This window comes from Thamnophis sirtalis, unplaced genomic scaffold (genome assembly GCF_051295495.1).
Source record: "Thamnophis sirtalis isolate CommonGarterSnake01/CBP01778 unplaced genomic scaffold, rThaSir2_p1.2 scaffold_15, whole genome shotgun sequence".
Classification (NCBI taxonomy): Eukaryota; Metazoa; Chordata; class Lepidosauria; order Squamata; family Natricidae; genus Thamnophis; species Thamnophis sirtalis.
The window spans coordinates 5,474,110-5,489,876 of record NW_028261395.1 but is presented as its reverse complement, the minus strand read 5'-3'; the positions used below and the strand labels follow the sequence as shown (position 1 = coordinate 5,489,876).

Here is a 15,767-nt window from a genome sequence, read left to right as displayed (position 1 = left end):
CACTGATGTGGTAGTATTGTAAAGAAACGTTTTCCCCTTTTTTTGAAGTGATTTTTTCCCCAATCTGGCCATTTTTGAATAAATATCTTAAAAACTAAGTTAGCTTATTGCTGTCTTACTGTTCCTTTTTCCCACCCTGCAGATTTGGTCCAAGTGGCGTTTTATGCTTGCTCTTTTGGACTAAGTATAAAAAACATTAGCTCCCCCTGGTGTTCACTGTTCAACAAAGAAGATGCAAAGGTAAGTGTTGACCACAGGGTTAGGGTCCTCGACTTACGATCACAATTGAGCTCAAAATTTATCTTGTTAAGTGAGACATTCGTTAAGTGAGTTTTGCCCCATTCTACGGCCCTTCTTTCCACAGTGGTTAAGTGAATCACTCTATAGTTGTTAAGATAGTAATTCAGTTGTTAAATGAATCTGGTTTCCCTACTGACTTTGCTTGTCAGAAGGTTGCAAAAGGGGGTCGCATGACCCCAGGACACTGCAATCCTCATAAAAATGAACCAGTTGTGCCAAGCATCCAAATTTTGATCATACGATCAGGGAGATGCTACAACGGTCATAAGTGTGAAAATTGTCATAAGTCACTTTTTCCAGTGCTGTTGTAACTTCGAATGATCATGTCAGCGTCACTCCATTACATAATTAGGAAAGAAAGACTAAGAGACTCCATGGATTGGAAATCCAAAGTACTGTTACTAATTATAAATGGTAAGCAAGCAGTTGCGAAGCAAAGTCTACTTAATTAGGTGCGAAAGCGATTGATATATAGAATAGTCCATTCCCCACCCCTTAGGATCATAGCTCCAGGCCAATCATAAGTCCTTCAAGTGTCAGGTGTGAGATAACTTCAAACAGGCATCACGAAGATGGAATGTCGAGGCCGTTAATCTACGCGGGAAGCTCTCACGCATGCGCCATCCGAGCATCTCGAACATCCTAGAAGATTCCTCCAGCACATCAATTAACCCCTCCCAAATACCAGCCCTCCCTCCCCGTTTCATGGCAGCTGAAGCAACAGCAAGGCAGAAGCTGACAGATCACTAAATGAACTGTTGTAAGTTGAGGACAACCGGCATTATCTCTAAGCCATGTAATGTGAAACCTCAGAGCGTCGGATCTAAACTGGCGTTTTTAATTCAACAGAACGTTTAATATTTATTTCTAGGCCCTTGAGTATCTGAATGATCTCAAACAGTATTGGAAGAGAGCCTACGGGTACAATATTAACAGCCAGTCCAGCTGCATCCTTTTCCAAGATATCTTCAAAAATTTGGACCAGGCAGTTTCAGAGAGTAAAAGGTATTTTTTTTGAAGGGGGGGGGGGGAACACTACTTTGGGATTGATAATTGGCAATAATAGATTGGCTGATTGATACTTGATAGCAATAATAGCAATATTAATGGGCAATAATAGATTGGCTGATTGATACTTGATAGCAATAATAGCAATATTAATGGGCAATAATAGATTGGCTGATTGATACTTGATAGCAATAATAGCAATATTAATGGGCAATAATAGATTGGCTGATTGATACTTGATAGCAATAATAGCAATATTAATGGGCAATAATAGATTGGCTGATTGATACTTGATAGCAATAATAGCAATATTAATGGGCAATAATAGATTGGCTGATTGATACTTGATAGCAATAAATTGGCTCTGAACACTTGAATGTATTTGTATCTGGTATTTCTATTCAACATTTTAAAGCATTTTAGAGATTCTAAAAAACAAAATTATGATTTTTTTTTTTGCTGAATAAGCCATAATCCAAGACAGGTTTTTTTTTAAAGTACTGTTATAACAGTTTCCCATTGTTTAAGCAAATGGGGGTGGGGGGCTTGCCTCCAATTCCTTACTCTATGCAGTCTTTCAAACATAGCTAACAAATTGATTGATCAATAATAGGTACTCATAATTTGATTTGATTTGATTTGATTAAACTTGTATGCCGCCCTATTCCCCGAGGGGACTCAGGGCGGCTAACAAACCAAATAGGGAAAGGGGGAGTACAAAAAACAAAGAAGACACAACAAATACAAAAAACAAATTAAAAACTCATCAACAGCCGCACCAATTCGAGTGGGGCTGGGAACTCATCAGCCCCAGGCCTGCCGGAACAGCCAGGTTTTAACGGCTTTGCGGAAAGGCTGAAGGGTGGTGAGGGTCCGAATCTCCACGCGGAGATCATTCCAGAGGGCCGGAGCAGCCACAGAGAAGGCCCTCCCCCGGGGGGGTCGACAGTCAACACTGGCTAGTTGATGGAATCCAGAGGAGGATCTAATTGGTCGTAGGGAGGTAGTTGGCAGAATGCGGTCTCTCAAGTACCCAGGTCCAATACCATAATGACTACTCATGGGTGTATTTGCTTCATGGTATTCAGCTGAAGTAGCCTGCAGTGCTGCATTTAACCACTGCGCCACTTCGGCTCGTCTTGATTCATGGGCTGTGTTGAATCTTGGTAGTCGGGGAACATATTAATGCAGCCATAATGCTTTCAAAAAGCCATGGAATGAAGGAGTGAAAACTCCTGCTTGAAAACCAATATACTCCCAGTCTTTTAATTATGATTAAGAATGCTGTATTTGGCCTCAGTTTACATTAATACCATTTAAGGCTTGAGTTAGAGATAGGAGTTGTGCAAAATGGCACAACTATTGGGTTTTGAGTGGGATTTTCACTACATGGTGTTCTATCTCCTAACACTTGATGGCAGTGTAAACACAAAATGTTAGCATATATTTTCATAATACTGCCTGCCTTAGGTTATGTAATTCAATGTGTCCATCTCTTCTTTATATTTCTGAACAAATATAAGCCTGACGTAGGAAAGGATTAGGTAATGTGGGCCTTTTTTAATTAAAGTAGGATAAAGCACAGTTGGGTTGAGTGACTTAGAATGTGTAACTTACAGAGTCAAGATGGTGATAAAGCCACACCTAGAAGACTTAAGAAAGAACCAATGGATCAAGGCTAATCTTGCCTTTCTGCTGTTTGAAAAGGGTCCCATTGAGGGTGTTACCTAATTTGGGTAATGTCTGCAAAACAACAACAACAACCACCACCACCAAGCTCAGGGAGCACCAAGGACACCTCAGTTCAACCCTGAGCCACAAATAGTCTCCATTATTGGAACTAGAACTAGTTAAGATAAATTTAGTAGGGAAAGTTTGAGTAGACGCTTCAATAGCCTTTGCTCTCATTTTTTGCCATTGTAATTCTTTATTTCTTTGCTCAATTCTGTTAACAGGTTAATGATTTCTGGCTTTCACCTGAAGATTCAACCTTACCTACTTTGTGTACTTAACCTGTATCTTGCATGTTTCCTTTATTGCTTTTCTTGAAATTATTCTTACGCACCAAAACCACCTGAGCTTGGTAAACTTGGTTAAAAGGAAACCAAGTGCCAGGTGTGACTTCATTTAATAATCAGGAAAGAAACCACTCAACTCCATTTGTTTGAAATTAAGTGTACTTTTACTAATTACAAATGAAAAGTAGCGAAGCTAAGCTGAATCTGGTTAATTCGGTGTGAAAGCAAAGAATATCATGTATAGGTCAATCCCCTCCCCTTGGCACCCCAGTCCATAGACCCAGACTGTGGGGGCAATATGCTGACTCTGTAAACCGCTTAGAGAGGGCTGAAAGCCCTATGAAGCGGTATATAAGTCTAACTGCTATTGCTATTGCTATAATTCACCCAACATTCAGGTGGGAGATATCTTCAAAAAACATCACCAGGATGGAATGCTGGAGTTAACCTTGGCGGGAAACTCCCTTCCTCCACATGCGCAATGAGATGGTCAGGCCAGCGTCTAGAATCTTCCTCCAGCACATATTCCCAAATACCATGCCCCCCCCCTCCCCGTTTCAATGGCAGCCGAAGCAGCAGCAAAGCAGAGGCTGACAGGTGCCTTTCACTGAAAAGCTTAATCCTGGGGAATGGGGATTTTCTCTCTTATTTCCTCCAGTTTTCAAATGAGAGGGGACTTTTTTTACAATGGAATGCAGAAAATGTATCTCTTGTCCCAAAATATTAATAATGACAAGAGAACAATGGCTTTCAGTAACATCCCCGTTTGTGCTTTTGATTATGTGCAAGTTTTTTTTCATGAGGGCCATACTTAAAACAGAAGGTAAAGGCAAGAGAAAAACTAAATTGGGTTTAATTTAGTTTATTAAATTGGATTTAATGTAGCTTATTAAGTTGGATTTAATTTAGTTTAGATGAATTTGATATAGTTATAAAGTGGTTATGGCTAGAAAGCTAAGAGACAGTGAGTTTTAATGTCACCCGAAAGCTAACTTAGTCACATTAGCAATAGCAGTTAGACTTGTATACCGCTTCATAGGGCTTTCAGCCCTCTCTAAGCGGTTTACAGAGTCAGCATATCGCCCCCACAGCCTGGGTCCTCATTTCACCCACCTCGGAAGGATGGAAGGCTGAGTCAACCTTGAGCTGGTGAGATTAGAACCGCTGAACTGCAGATAACAGTCAGCTGAAGTGGCCTGGAGTACTGCACCCTAACCACTGTGCCACCTCGGCTCTTGAACTAGTAACACACTCTCAGCCCAACTCACCTACCTTACAGGGTCGTTGTTGTGGGGAAAAATAGGAGGAATGTGTTGAATATATTCACTTCATTGGATTATTTGTTAAAAAAATAAAATAAAGGCAGGATACAAATAATAAAAACAGTTATGTTCCATGTAGATATATTTTCTGCATTAAGTTGGAGCCAAAGGGAGGTAACAACTTTGTAAAGAAATAAGGAATAATTAAATTGTATTATCTTCTTGTTATTATTTTGGGACAATAGATAAATTTTATGCATTCCATTGAAGCCAGAGGAAGATGATAATATAGTAAGGAAATAAGGAATAATTAAATTTTATTTATCTGTCACGTTAAAACTTACATTTCAACAGTACCTATTGGCTTTGGAAGCAGATTGGGGGAAGCTTATCTTCTGATTTATAATGTGGGAGGAAAAATTCTTGCTGACCAGTTACCATACATAGAGTAATCTAAAAATATCGAAATAACAAATTGTCTTTAAAAAAAAAAGAGAGATAAGAGTAGAACAAAAAACTAACACTTCTAGACAATTCTTGCCCTGCAGGTTCACACATCAGAGAGGTCCAACCTAATCATTAGAAAACATCAGTTTGTTAGCTCAAATTGGATATTGTATCTCTATCCAGGCTGCCAACTTTCTTTCCCTCGAGTTCAGACTCTGCTTCTCTGGAAGCAACTCCTTCTATCTGTAGAGTTGCCAGTTGCCCTTAAGGGCAGGTCAAAGAAAAGTTAAAAGTTAAAACTTTGGGTTGATTGATTAAATACTTTTGCTCCATGTGCTTTTGGGCAAGTAAATGTGTTCTGTTACACAACAAGCTAATAGATCCAGGGAAAACCTCTTGTCAAGAGTTGAGAAAAACAGGTTTTTTGAATCGCTTTCAAGGTTTGCTGACCTATGTGGGTGGGAACCTTATTTTGCTATTGTGCAAACAGGATTATCAAACATAACCCTTTGCCTTAGTAAAATAAAAAGAACGTAAATACGTTTGTATTGACAGCTTAGAGCACAAAAAGCTATTGCAGAAAATCTGTCTTTCCAGGGCCGTGATGGAGAACCCATAGCACCCGTGCCAGAGGTGGCAGAGCCCTCTCTGCTGGCATGTGTGCCATCACCCCACGTCAGAGCTCCGTGGCGTTTCTTTCGTGACCTTCTGTTTCCCTGCAAACGCCGACATAGAAGCTCACGAAAGAAAAAGATCTTGCTGCGCTGCCGGTGTTGGGATGCCCCACCGGCCAGCTGGTGTTTGGTTCTCCGTTGTGCATATGCACATGCATGTCTGCGCATGTGCACATTCACTCTCGCGCGCGCACACCTTTCAGTTTGGGAATGCAGCATGCGTTTTGGGCGTTCAGTGTCTAAATGGTTCGCCATCACTCTTCTAGGGTAACTTGTATCTGTTTCTGATCATTTGTTTAAGAGTCGGTGCTCATTTATATTACTTTAGGAAACCATTTGAATTTAATAACATTTATATGCCGCCCAATCCCGTAGGACTCCGGGCGGCTTACAATACAGAAATAAAGTCAAAAATAAAATACAGGGAGAGAAAAGATAAGATTTAAAAACAACACACCATACACTCCGTTCTAGATGGGGCTGGACCGTATTTTGGGGTCAACAGCCCCAGGCCTGCCGGAACAGCCAGGTTTTAGTGGCTTTACGGAAGGCCGAGAGAGTGGGAAGGGTCCGGATCTCTGCGGGTAGATCGTTCCACAGGGCCGGGGCAGCTACGGAGAAAGACCTCCCCCCGAGTGGTCGTCAACTGGCATTGCCCGGTCGACGGTACCCAAAGGAGGCCCAGCCTGTGAGATCTTATGGGTCGTTGGGAGGTATGTGGCAGGAGGCGGTCCCGCAGCACTTAATTGTATCTCAACTGCATAGAACTGGTCAATATTTTAGTAAATCCCAAATCCTCTTAGTCATCGGTATTATGAGAATTTAGTATTAGAGTTAATAGGAACTGTGATTTCAGTGAAGGAAAGAAGCCACTGAAGACTAATACTCTAATATTGGTTGAATTACAAATATTTGTAAATGAATTTGGCTGAATACAACATTATGCCACACTATATTTGTTTAGTCATCGCTTGTTACATAAAGTCTTAGCTCATCACGTAGCATGTTAAGCCAAAAGTACGTAATAAATTTCATTATGGCTTAGTGCAAGTTTCTCACCCTTCCTTTTCAGAAATTTATCTCTTGACTAATTGTGCTAGCCTGATCTTATATTAAAAATCACTATCAGCATAGCAGTAATGCTGTGTAATGAGCTAGCAAAGCAATATACTACAAATGTGGCAATCAAACCATTAACTGAACTTTATTGCCTTTCACATGATATTCTAGACCAACCTATATAACTAAAAGCATTCCTTTGATAATTTTAAAATGTGGTCTTGTTAGCTCAGAATGGTAAATCTGCAGGATGTTGTAGCTTGTGAAAACCATCCTCTCTGCTCCCATTTGAATTTTCCCAATAATATGAGTAGTTAAACAAACCAGAAATAGAATATATGTTGTATTGGGTTGAAGTATGGAATCCTTAGTGCTCTCTAAGCTTGGTTGTTTGCTTACGGATTAGAAAGATGCTTTCCCCCCACCCCACCCCAAGATTAAACTGGACTTTCTGGTTTTACTTTGTAGATGTTTTACTTCTCATCCAAGAAGCTTCTTCAGCTCGGACTGGATAGTGGGGAATGGAAGGATTTATACTCATTGCAGACAGCTGGTCATTTGCATCCTTTTAGAGAGTTATTGAGGCCACTTGGAGGTTTATCTGTGTCGTCGGGGTCACCTGAGTAGTGCAAATGGGTGTGGAACCTTCTTGGAACTGTTGAAACGTCTGTGTTGTAGACTAGAGATAGATGATGATGTATCTCTCCCCCTCTGTTGAGTTGTTGCGCTGTTCAGTTTTGACATAGATGGCAACCAGAAAGTCCAGTTGCCTCTTGAAAAAAAAAGCACATTTGGGACAACTCAAGACCTGGATGGCTGAGAATCTCCGTAGAGATTTGCTTGCAGATGTTTCATTATTCAACTAGGTAACATTTGACTGTCCGTGGGGTTTGATTTCTAGCACTGATGATGTTACCTAGTCAGAAATGAAGCAACTCTAAGCAAACAATCAAGCTAAGAGAGCATCAAGGACTCCACAGACCAGACGTAATTTGTTTTAATGTATAATCTGAATTGGATAATTGATCAGATCAATCTCAAATAACACAGGGTCCAAAAACAAGGTCTTCCTGGATTACCATCTGGTTTGTGTGGGAACAGTAAGCTATGAACGCTAGTTGAATAGAGTCATAGTCTACCACATTTAAAAGAGTACCGGGATAGGAAGGATTAAGGTCGGTTTTTGATTTGTAATCCACTACAGATCTCAGTAATTTGTGCACTAATCCATATTGTTAGTGTATTCAAAACTTTAAATGAAGTACTAGTGCATATAGTACTCGTCCAGAATGCAGCCGCGCGAGCGATTGTGGGTGTACCTCGGTACACCCACGTTACACCTATCCTCCGCGAACTGCACTGGTTACCGATCAGTCTCTGGATACGCTTCAAGGTGCTATTTGTAACTTAAAAAGCCCTTCATGGTATTGGATCTGGGTATTTGAGAGACCGCCTGCTGCCAATTACCTCCCACAGACCCATTAGATCTCACAGGGTTGGCCTCCTCCAGGTGCCATCTACCAGCCAATGCCATCTGGCTACTACCCGGGGGACGGCCTTCTCTGTGGCAGCTCCGGCCCTCTGGAATGAACTCCCCGCAGGGATTTGGACCCTCACCTCTCTCCAGGCCTTCCGAAAAGCCGTCAAAACCTGGCTTTGCCGGCAGGCCTGGGGGTGATAAGTTCCCTCCCCTCTCGACATGTATGGTTGTGCGACTGTTGCCTATTTTTATTATTTGTATTTCGTTTTTATGTTCCCCTTTTCCCCCGTTTGAATTGTTCGCCGCCCTGAGTCCTCCCGGAGAAGGGCGGCATACAAATAATAAAATTCTATTCTATTCTATTCATATATCACATTAGGTTGTTTATTTTATTTTATTTTATTTATTATCAAAATTTATATGCCGCCCAATCCCGAAGGACTCCTTGTTAGATGTGGCTTATCCATATACTTAGAAACCCTCCCAGAATGTAGAAATGGGCTCAGCCTATAGGTTTTTAGTCTTCACAGTGAACTACAAACTGGCCTCTATAGTCTGCCAGAGACTGTGTCATTTTTTTTTTTAGGTACTTAGGCTAGGGCTCTTAAAATGAGCCCTGTTTTGAGGGGTTCCACCACAAAACCGTGTTCGACTAAAACGCGCTCGATGAAACCGCGTAGCTGACGTCATCACAGGGCGACAACAGCATGGAGACAGAAGCACGCTGTAAACGCTAAACCTAAAATTAACCCCTAAACCTAACCCCCCTAAACCTAATCCTAAACCTAAACCTAATCCTAACCCTAAACCTAACCCTAAACCTAATCCTTACCTTAAGTTGAATCGGCTTGCTTTCAAAGCGCTATTTAAAGCGCCCTTCTTTCTCCGCGCTCGCTGTTGTCGCCCTGTTGATGATGTCAGCGACGCGGTTTAATCGGGCGCGCTTTAGTCGAGCGCGGTTTTGTCGTGCCACGATTTTGAGAAACTGGCCACTATTTGAACGCATTATTTGATCAAAGCATGACTTTTTCCAACTGAATTGATCGTCTTAAGCTTCAAATCACAACAATTAAATCTAGGTTTCCTACTGGCAGATTTGACTACAGCACCTACTGTAGTAACAAAACAGTAGCTTCCTATTTGAATACATTTGAGTAATCATTTCTTTCTTGACTTTTTAACTTTCCAGGTCAAAACCTATTTCTTCGCCGGTGATCATCCAATTTGGACACGCGGAAACTCTTCAGCCACTTCTCTCACTCATGGGCTATTTTAAAGACAAAGTGCCTCTTAACGCCAGCAACTATCGCCATCAGTCGAAACGCAAGTTCCGTACCGGTCGTATCGTCCCTTATGCCGCCAACCTGTTATTTGTGCTTTATCATTGTGAGCAGGCTAAGTCTCCTAAAGACGAGTATAAGGTTCAGATTCTTCTCAACGAGAAACTCCTGCCTTTTACGTACTCGGGGAAAAAAGTTTCTTTGTACAGCAAACTGAAAAACCATTACCAATTTTCCCTTCAGAATTGTGAGTTTGCCAAAGTGTGCAGTATCGATGAAAAATGTCCTCGCATTAATTCGTGATAAAGGAACATCAAAAAGATCACCAATGTTTCGGCGTCTGCATATTTTTTGGCAAATAGCAATATTTTTGTTTGGGGTTGTTAAGACTTGGTGCACTGCCGATGCTGCGGTGTTTAAAAAAAGTCCTTAAATGTACATTCGCAATTTTTAATAGCGGCATCAAACTTGGAGCCTTGAAAGAAAGGCATTACCGGATATTTCCAAAGCTTGAAACAAACAGATGAAGTTGCTCTGTTCATGAAAAATAACTCACTCTCTCTCTCTCCCGTTCCTAAATCAGGAATGATTGAAAAGTAATGATGTGCTCTCCCACATTCAGCGTACTCCATTGTGCTGGCTGCGGTCTATTGTGAACAGTTCCAGAGTTAATGAAAATGAAAAATGGTTGCTGGAATGCTACCTTCTAAAAAAAAAGGGGGGTGGATTTCAACAAGTATTTCTTACTTTCAATTCCAAGGGACTTTCACGTATTCCTGTTAATCTCAGGGGACTTTTGAGGTCTTGTGAATTGCCTATTTATTTCTCTGTATTCCATTTCAAAGGTTTAGCATACATTTGGGCAGCACAGTGGTAATTTATTTCTAATGGTAAGACTTTATCCAGTAATAATGTTCATCTTCTAGAACCAGAAAAAGAAGGCTTGTGAACTTGCCATTTGGACAAAGGCCCTTTCAGTATTTAACTATTCCAATTGTCTTTCTTCTGTATTCATATTGAAGGTGAAGATTTAGAGGATTTCATTCCAGATCCAAAAAGATAAAGTCATTAGTATGCATCAGGTGATTATTATTTTTTTCCAAAACTTGAAAAATGACCTGGAATTGAATCTGTTTTAGGTGTGAAAGAGAGGAATGAGAAATGTCTACCATTCTAACTCGGAAACCTCATTTCAAACTTCCAAATACAACATCAGCCTTTTGAAATAAAATCTATTTTGCTTGTGTATCTCTGCATTTCAACCTCATAATGTTAGGGAACAAATACAAGTTAAGACTGCCTGCAATCCAACTCCTGTTTAAAGAGCAGATTATCCTGCATGTTATAAAGACAGTATGTGGCAGTGATGGCGAGCCTTTTCAGCACTGAATACCAAAAACGGGAATGAGATGGCATGCACGCATTCGTCGGGGACACAATCCGGAAGAGGAATTGCCCAGGGGGCATATGCGTGCTGGGAAATGAACTTCCACTTTATGGCGCATGCACTTCCACATGAGCACGCAACAATCAGCTGGCTGGCACACATGCACATGCCAGAAAAAAGGAGACCAGCTCTTTGGTTTCCGTCACTGCCCCACGTGTGAAGGCCAGCTGATCGTCGTGTGCTCATGCATGCCAGAAATCCAGAAGAATAGGCAATGCAGCATGTGCCAGGCGACATGGCTCGGCATGCCACTTCTTGCACGCATGCCATAGGTTCACCATCACAGGTATATGGTGTTTTTGTGAAAATTATTAATCTTTAAAAGATATATATATATATATATATATATATATATATATATATATATATATATATATATATATATATATATATATATATATATATATATATATATATATATATATATATTCTGAGGTTTTCGCGGGTGTTAGTATGTAGGTCTCTAGTTATTCGGGTTTTCTCCCGCGTAAAATTGGAGATGTCTTGGCGACGTTTCGACGAAGTCTCATTCGTCATCTTCAGGCTACTTCAGGCTTGGTGCTTCCAGGAGCAATGTGAGATCTCGGCTGTTTCTTCCTTTTAACTGCCAGTGGGGGTTTGAACTGATTGGGTGGGAGCTTGGCTGTGTCCTGATTGGGTGGAGGTGTGTCCTGATTGGGTGGAGGTGTGCTCTGATCCTTACATGAAACACAAACCCCCAAACAATCAGAACACACCTCCACCCAATCAGGACACACCTCCACCCAATCAGGACACAGCCAAGCTCCCACCCAATCAGTTCAAACCCCCCACTGGCAGTTAAAAGGAAGAAACAGCCGAGATCTCACATTGCTCCTGGAAGCACCAAGCCTGAAGTAGCCTGAAGATGACGAATGAGACTTCGTCGAAACGTCGCCAAGACATCTCCAATTTTACGCAGGAGAAAACCCGAATAACTAGAGACATACATACATACATACATACATACATACATACATACATACATACATACATACATACATACATACATATTCTGATTGTGTAAATCAGTATTTTTCAAACTTGACAACTTTAAAATGAGTAGATTTCAATTCCCTGAATTCCCCAGCCAGCATGCTGGATTCATTTTATCAAGAAAATATTTTTAGATTCTTTCCTTTAAAGAATCATTTGTGAACAACAGATGCTACCTTAAAATTTTGAATTTAAGAGATGCAGCTATGGTGTGTATATAAGATCAGATATCAAAGCAAGAGGTTTCATGCTTAAGCAGAAATCTGATTAGAGTTCATTTTAAATCAGCTTATATATGTCTTAACAAAAGCACTTTGAACTAAATCTACTAAATTAGAATTACAATAGAGTTTGAAGACAGGGATTTTAAATTTGCTTTCAGAGATAAGGCTTTTAATGTAAGTAATTAAAGGAATGAGTCTGTGATGATACTCTCTTGATCAAGATGAAAGGGAAGAGAAGAAGATGACAGTAGCAAGGTAGATAGACTCAGAGTATTGAAGAGTGCACTGATGAAAAATTGGAATAACCAAGTTGGAAAAAAAATCGTATTTCTGTGACGCTAAGAATTGACACTAACTTAAAGGAATTAATCAAGAATCCTGTTTGAGACTATTGGTCATTAAACCTACTAGTGCAATTAAAATCATTATTATAGGCAAAAGACTCATAGCTGCCTTGATTTCATTGCCTTTGTGGTCTTCCATTAAGTGGAATATAGCAGGTGTGTTAAATAAGTTACAGAATGTAAACTGGATAAGGCTTTAAAAGGTGTGTAGTTCTCCGCTTGCAATTCAGGTTTTCCTTTTGCAAGTCCTTGTTAAACAGATAACTCATCATATGACTCAAGTTCACTATCATTTGACAGTATATTATATTGGCCATATATCAAAGTCTTTTATATTGAGGCTTAACTGTGTGAGGGAAATGTTATGATGGATCAAGAAGTTCAAGGATAAACTAACATTGCGAAGCTGTCAGTTATGCAGGTTTTCTGCTTGGATCTGCTCTGGGTGGGAATTTGATGCAGATTAAAGGTGAAGATGGATTCCAGGACGCACATTGGCAACAAAAAAAGGTAGAGTGTGAGGAAGACAGGAGATTTCATGCAGGGTGGAGGACTTAGTGAATGGCAGGGGGGGAAGCAGCTCCCCTCCCATTCACTGTCCCCCTCCCTCCATGAGATCTCCCATTCCCATTTACTCAAGAAAAGTAAGCTCAGTTGAGGATAATTATTGGTTAGGAGAAAGGACTTGCTTTCCTGCTTGAAGCTGCATTTTGTTTGAATGTTTATTTCATTTGAATGTTTGAATGTTTATTTCATTTGTATGCTGCCCTTTTCCCCCCCGAAGGGGGACTCAGGGCGGCTCACAACTCAAACCAGGGAAGGGGGATACAGACAAATTAACAACAACACAAAACAATACATAATTTAAAAACACGCAACAATCATACCATTCGAGATAGGGGCAACGGTTCTTTAGCCCCAGGCCTGTCGGAACAGCCAGGTTTTAAGGGCTTTGCGGAAGGCCTGGAGGGTGGTGAGGGTGCGAATCTCCACGGGGAGTTCGTTCCAGAGGGTCGGAGCAGCCAGAGAGAAGGCTCTCCTCCGGGTAGTCGCCAGTCGACACTGGCCGGCGGATGGAATTCGGAGGAGGCCTAGTCTGTGGGATCTAATCGGTCTGGTGGAGGTAATTGGCAGCAGGCGGTCTCTCAAGTACCCAGGTCCAATACCATGTTCCCTCTCTCCTTATTCCTCTTTGGTGACAGTTTTTACAGCTGTTGAATTTGCAGTGTTATGTATACTGTAGCACCCACCCCTCTCCTAGAAGAATGAAATATTTTGAGAAACATTAAAAAGGCAGAATATTATATTTCCCTAAAGGAGAAACGTGCTCTTGGAAATCAGCCTCCGCCTTTCTTAACAGCCCCAGCGGGACTGGGCCAGCCTATCCACAAGACAAAAGACCTTCGGCTCCAGGGTGATGAGATTAAGACATGGCCCTTCAGGACATAAGGGGACCACTTAGCAGAAGACACAGAGTTCTCACACCATTGCACAATCTCCTAAGGACATTGCATCACTCAGAAGACTTCAACCAAACCTGGGAGCTCAGACAAAGATGGCGCCATGGGAATCTGATAATAGCCAATAGAATGCGTGTTTTTGCACAGGAATAGGAAGTTCAAGTGCAAAGCCCAAGAGAAGGTATAAAAACCTCTCACTCCCAACTCCCATGTGGTCATCTGCCCAGAACTATCTATGCGCTTCTGCTTCACCAATAAATGGACCCTCTTTCCAATCTGCCTCCAGCCTCCATTTTGTCTCCAGTGCCTTTCTCTCAGCTTGGAACTGAACCAGATGGATATTTCTTCCAACAATACGAAAAACCAAAGCCTTGATAGAAAGTACATAAAAATCTAGGCCTAGATTTAGACCATTTATAGTGCTCAGCAAAGGCATTATGTTACATTATTTCTGCTTTATAAATAATCCATTAGGGGAAAGAAAGTGAGTTAACACCTAAAATGTTTATTACCTAACTTTGCATTTGTTTAAATCAAATATGGGTCCGGGGGATGGGGGGGGGGAGATTTGACCCGGTGTAAAGTGTGCAGCATGAAGTGTTTCTCTTTTCATTCTCTAAATGTAGAAGATTTTAGCATGGCTTTAAACAGGTCTAGATGGACACAGATTGTTTTCAAGGTTTTTGAAATGTTGTTGAAATTATTTCCCCGTAACTAAGAACAGCTTGCTCTTGTCAAATGGGATTGTTCTGAAAGCATATTTCATTGGTTTCGCTTAAAAACAAAATCTTAGCGATCATCTTATCCATTTAATGTCCATGACAAAATGTTGTGTAACAGACCTTTTTCATCATGATGAAAATGTTTAGAAAGAGAAGAAAGGGGGAAGGAAGGAGGGAAGGAAGGAGGGAAGGAAGGAAGGAGAGAAGAAAGGAAGGAAGAAGAAGTAGGATTGTTGTAAGATAAGATGGGTTTATGGAATGGTAAGAAAGCAATTTCAAGTATATTGTCAACTGTAGGGGAGAAAAATTGTTACAAATACATATTATTAATAACAGTTATGAGATCATAAATAAATACATAAATAAAAAGAAAATGTTTATAGTTAAGATAATGTAGATTAATGTTGACTGTTGGAAGACCTCAAGGGTCAAGTTAGGCACAGAAAGTCAAACTGGAAAAGGTCTAAAGTGGTCATTCCCAACCTTTTTTTCACCTTGCCCCACTTAAGCATCTTTAAAATCTGGATGCCCCCCTTGTGACATATAATTCTTACTTTACTCAAAAAGCGAACTCTACTCACGTGGAGGAAGCCTAGAAGGCCATTAACTTGTTTTAAACAAGGTTCAGATTGCCCCCCCCCTCCCGTGGAGCGTGGGCCCCACGTTGGGAACCACTGGTCTAAAGTATCGTCACTAAGAGCCAACGCTGATTTGTTGACATATAAACAAATGTTGGTCATAAGAGTTAACTTCTCTATAAAAAAATGGATCATATATTTAAAACAAGGAAGAGCCATGGCGATCCGATTCAACTGATGACTAAAAACCACAAAGAATGGCTGGAATCTCCTTGAGCGAGAGAAGCATTTCTGTAGCAGGAAAAATCTTTTTATGTTCCGAGGAAATGCAAAGTAAAGACTTGAAAGCAATAAATACATATTTGAATGAGAAAATAGCTAATGGAGCTATTGAGAGAGTTCCAATTTCTTTCAGAATAATATTCCCAATATAGAGAGGAGAGACTACTA

At 40.7% G+C, this 15,767-nt stretch overlaps 1 protein-coding gene and 1 long non-coding RNA gene across 2 annotated transcripts in view; one reads left to right on the top strand and one right to left on the bottom strand.

Annotated features, from left to right (window-relative positions):
- MINPP1 (multiple inositol-polyphosphate phosphatase 1) overlaps positions 1-10,776 on the top strand; it is a 28,030-nt gene extending 17,254 nt beyond the window's left edge. Inside the window, exons 3-5 of the mRNA XM_087702171.1 lie at positions 143-240; positions 1,172-1,305; positions 9,438-10,776. Of these exons, the coding sequence (XP_087558297.1) occupies positions 143-240; positions 1,172-1,305; positions 9,438-9,831 (626 nt within the window). The 3' untranslated portion in view covers positions 9,832-10,776. The remainder of the gene's footprint in view (positions 1-142; positions 241-1,171; positions 1,306-9,437) is intronic.
- Positions 1-15,767, bottom strand: part of LOC148042449 (uncharacterized) — a 40,122-nt gene that overhangs the window by 367 nt on the left and 23,988 nt on the right. The window lies entirely within an intron of this gene.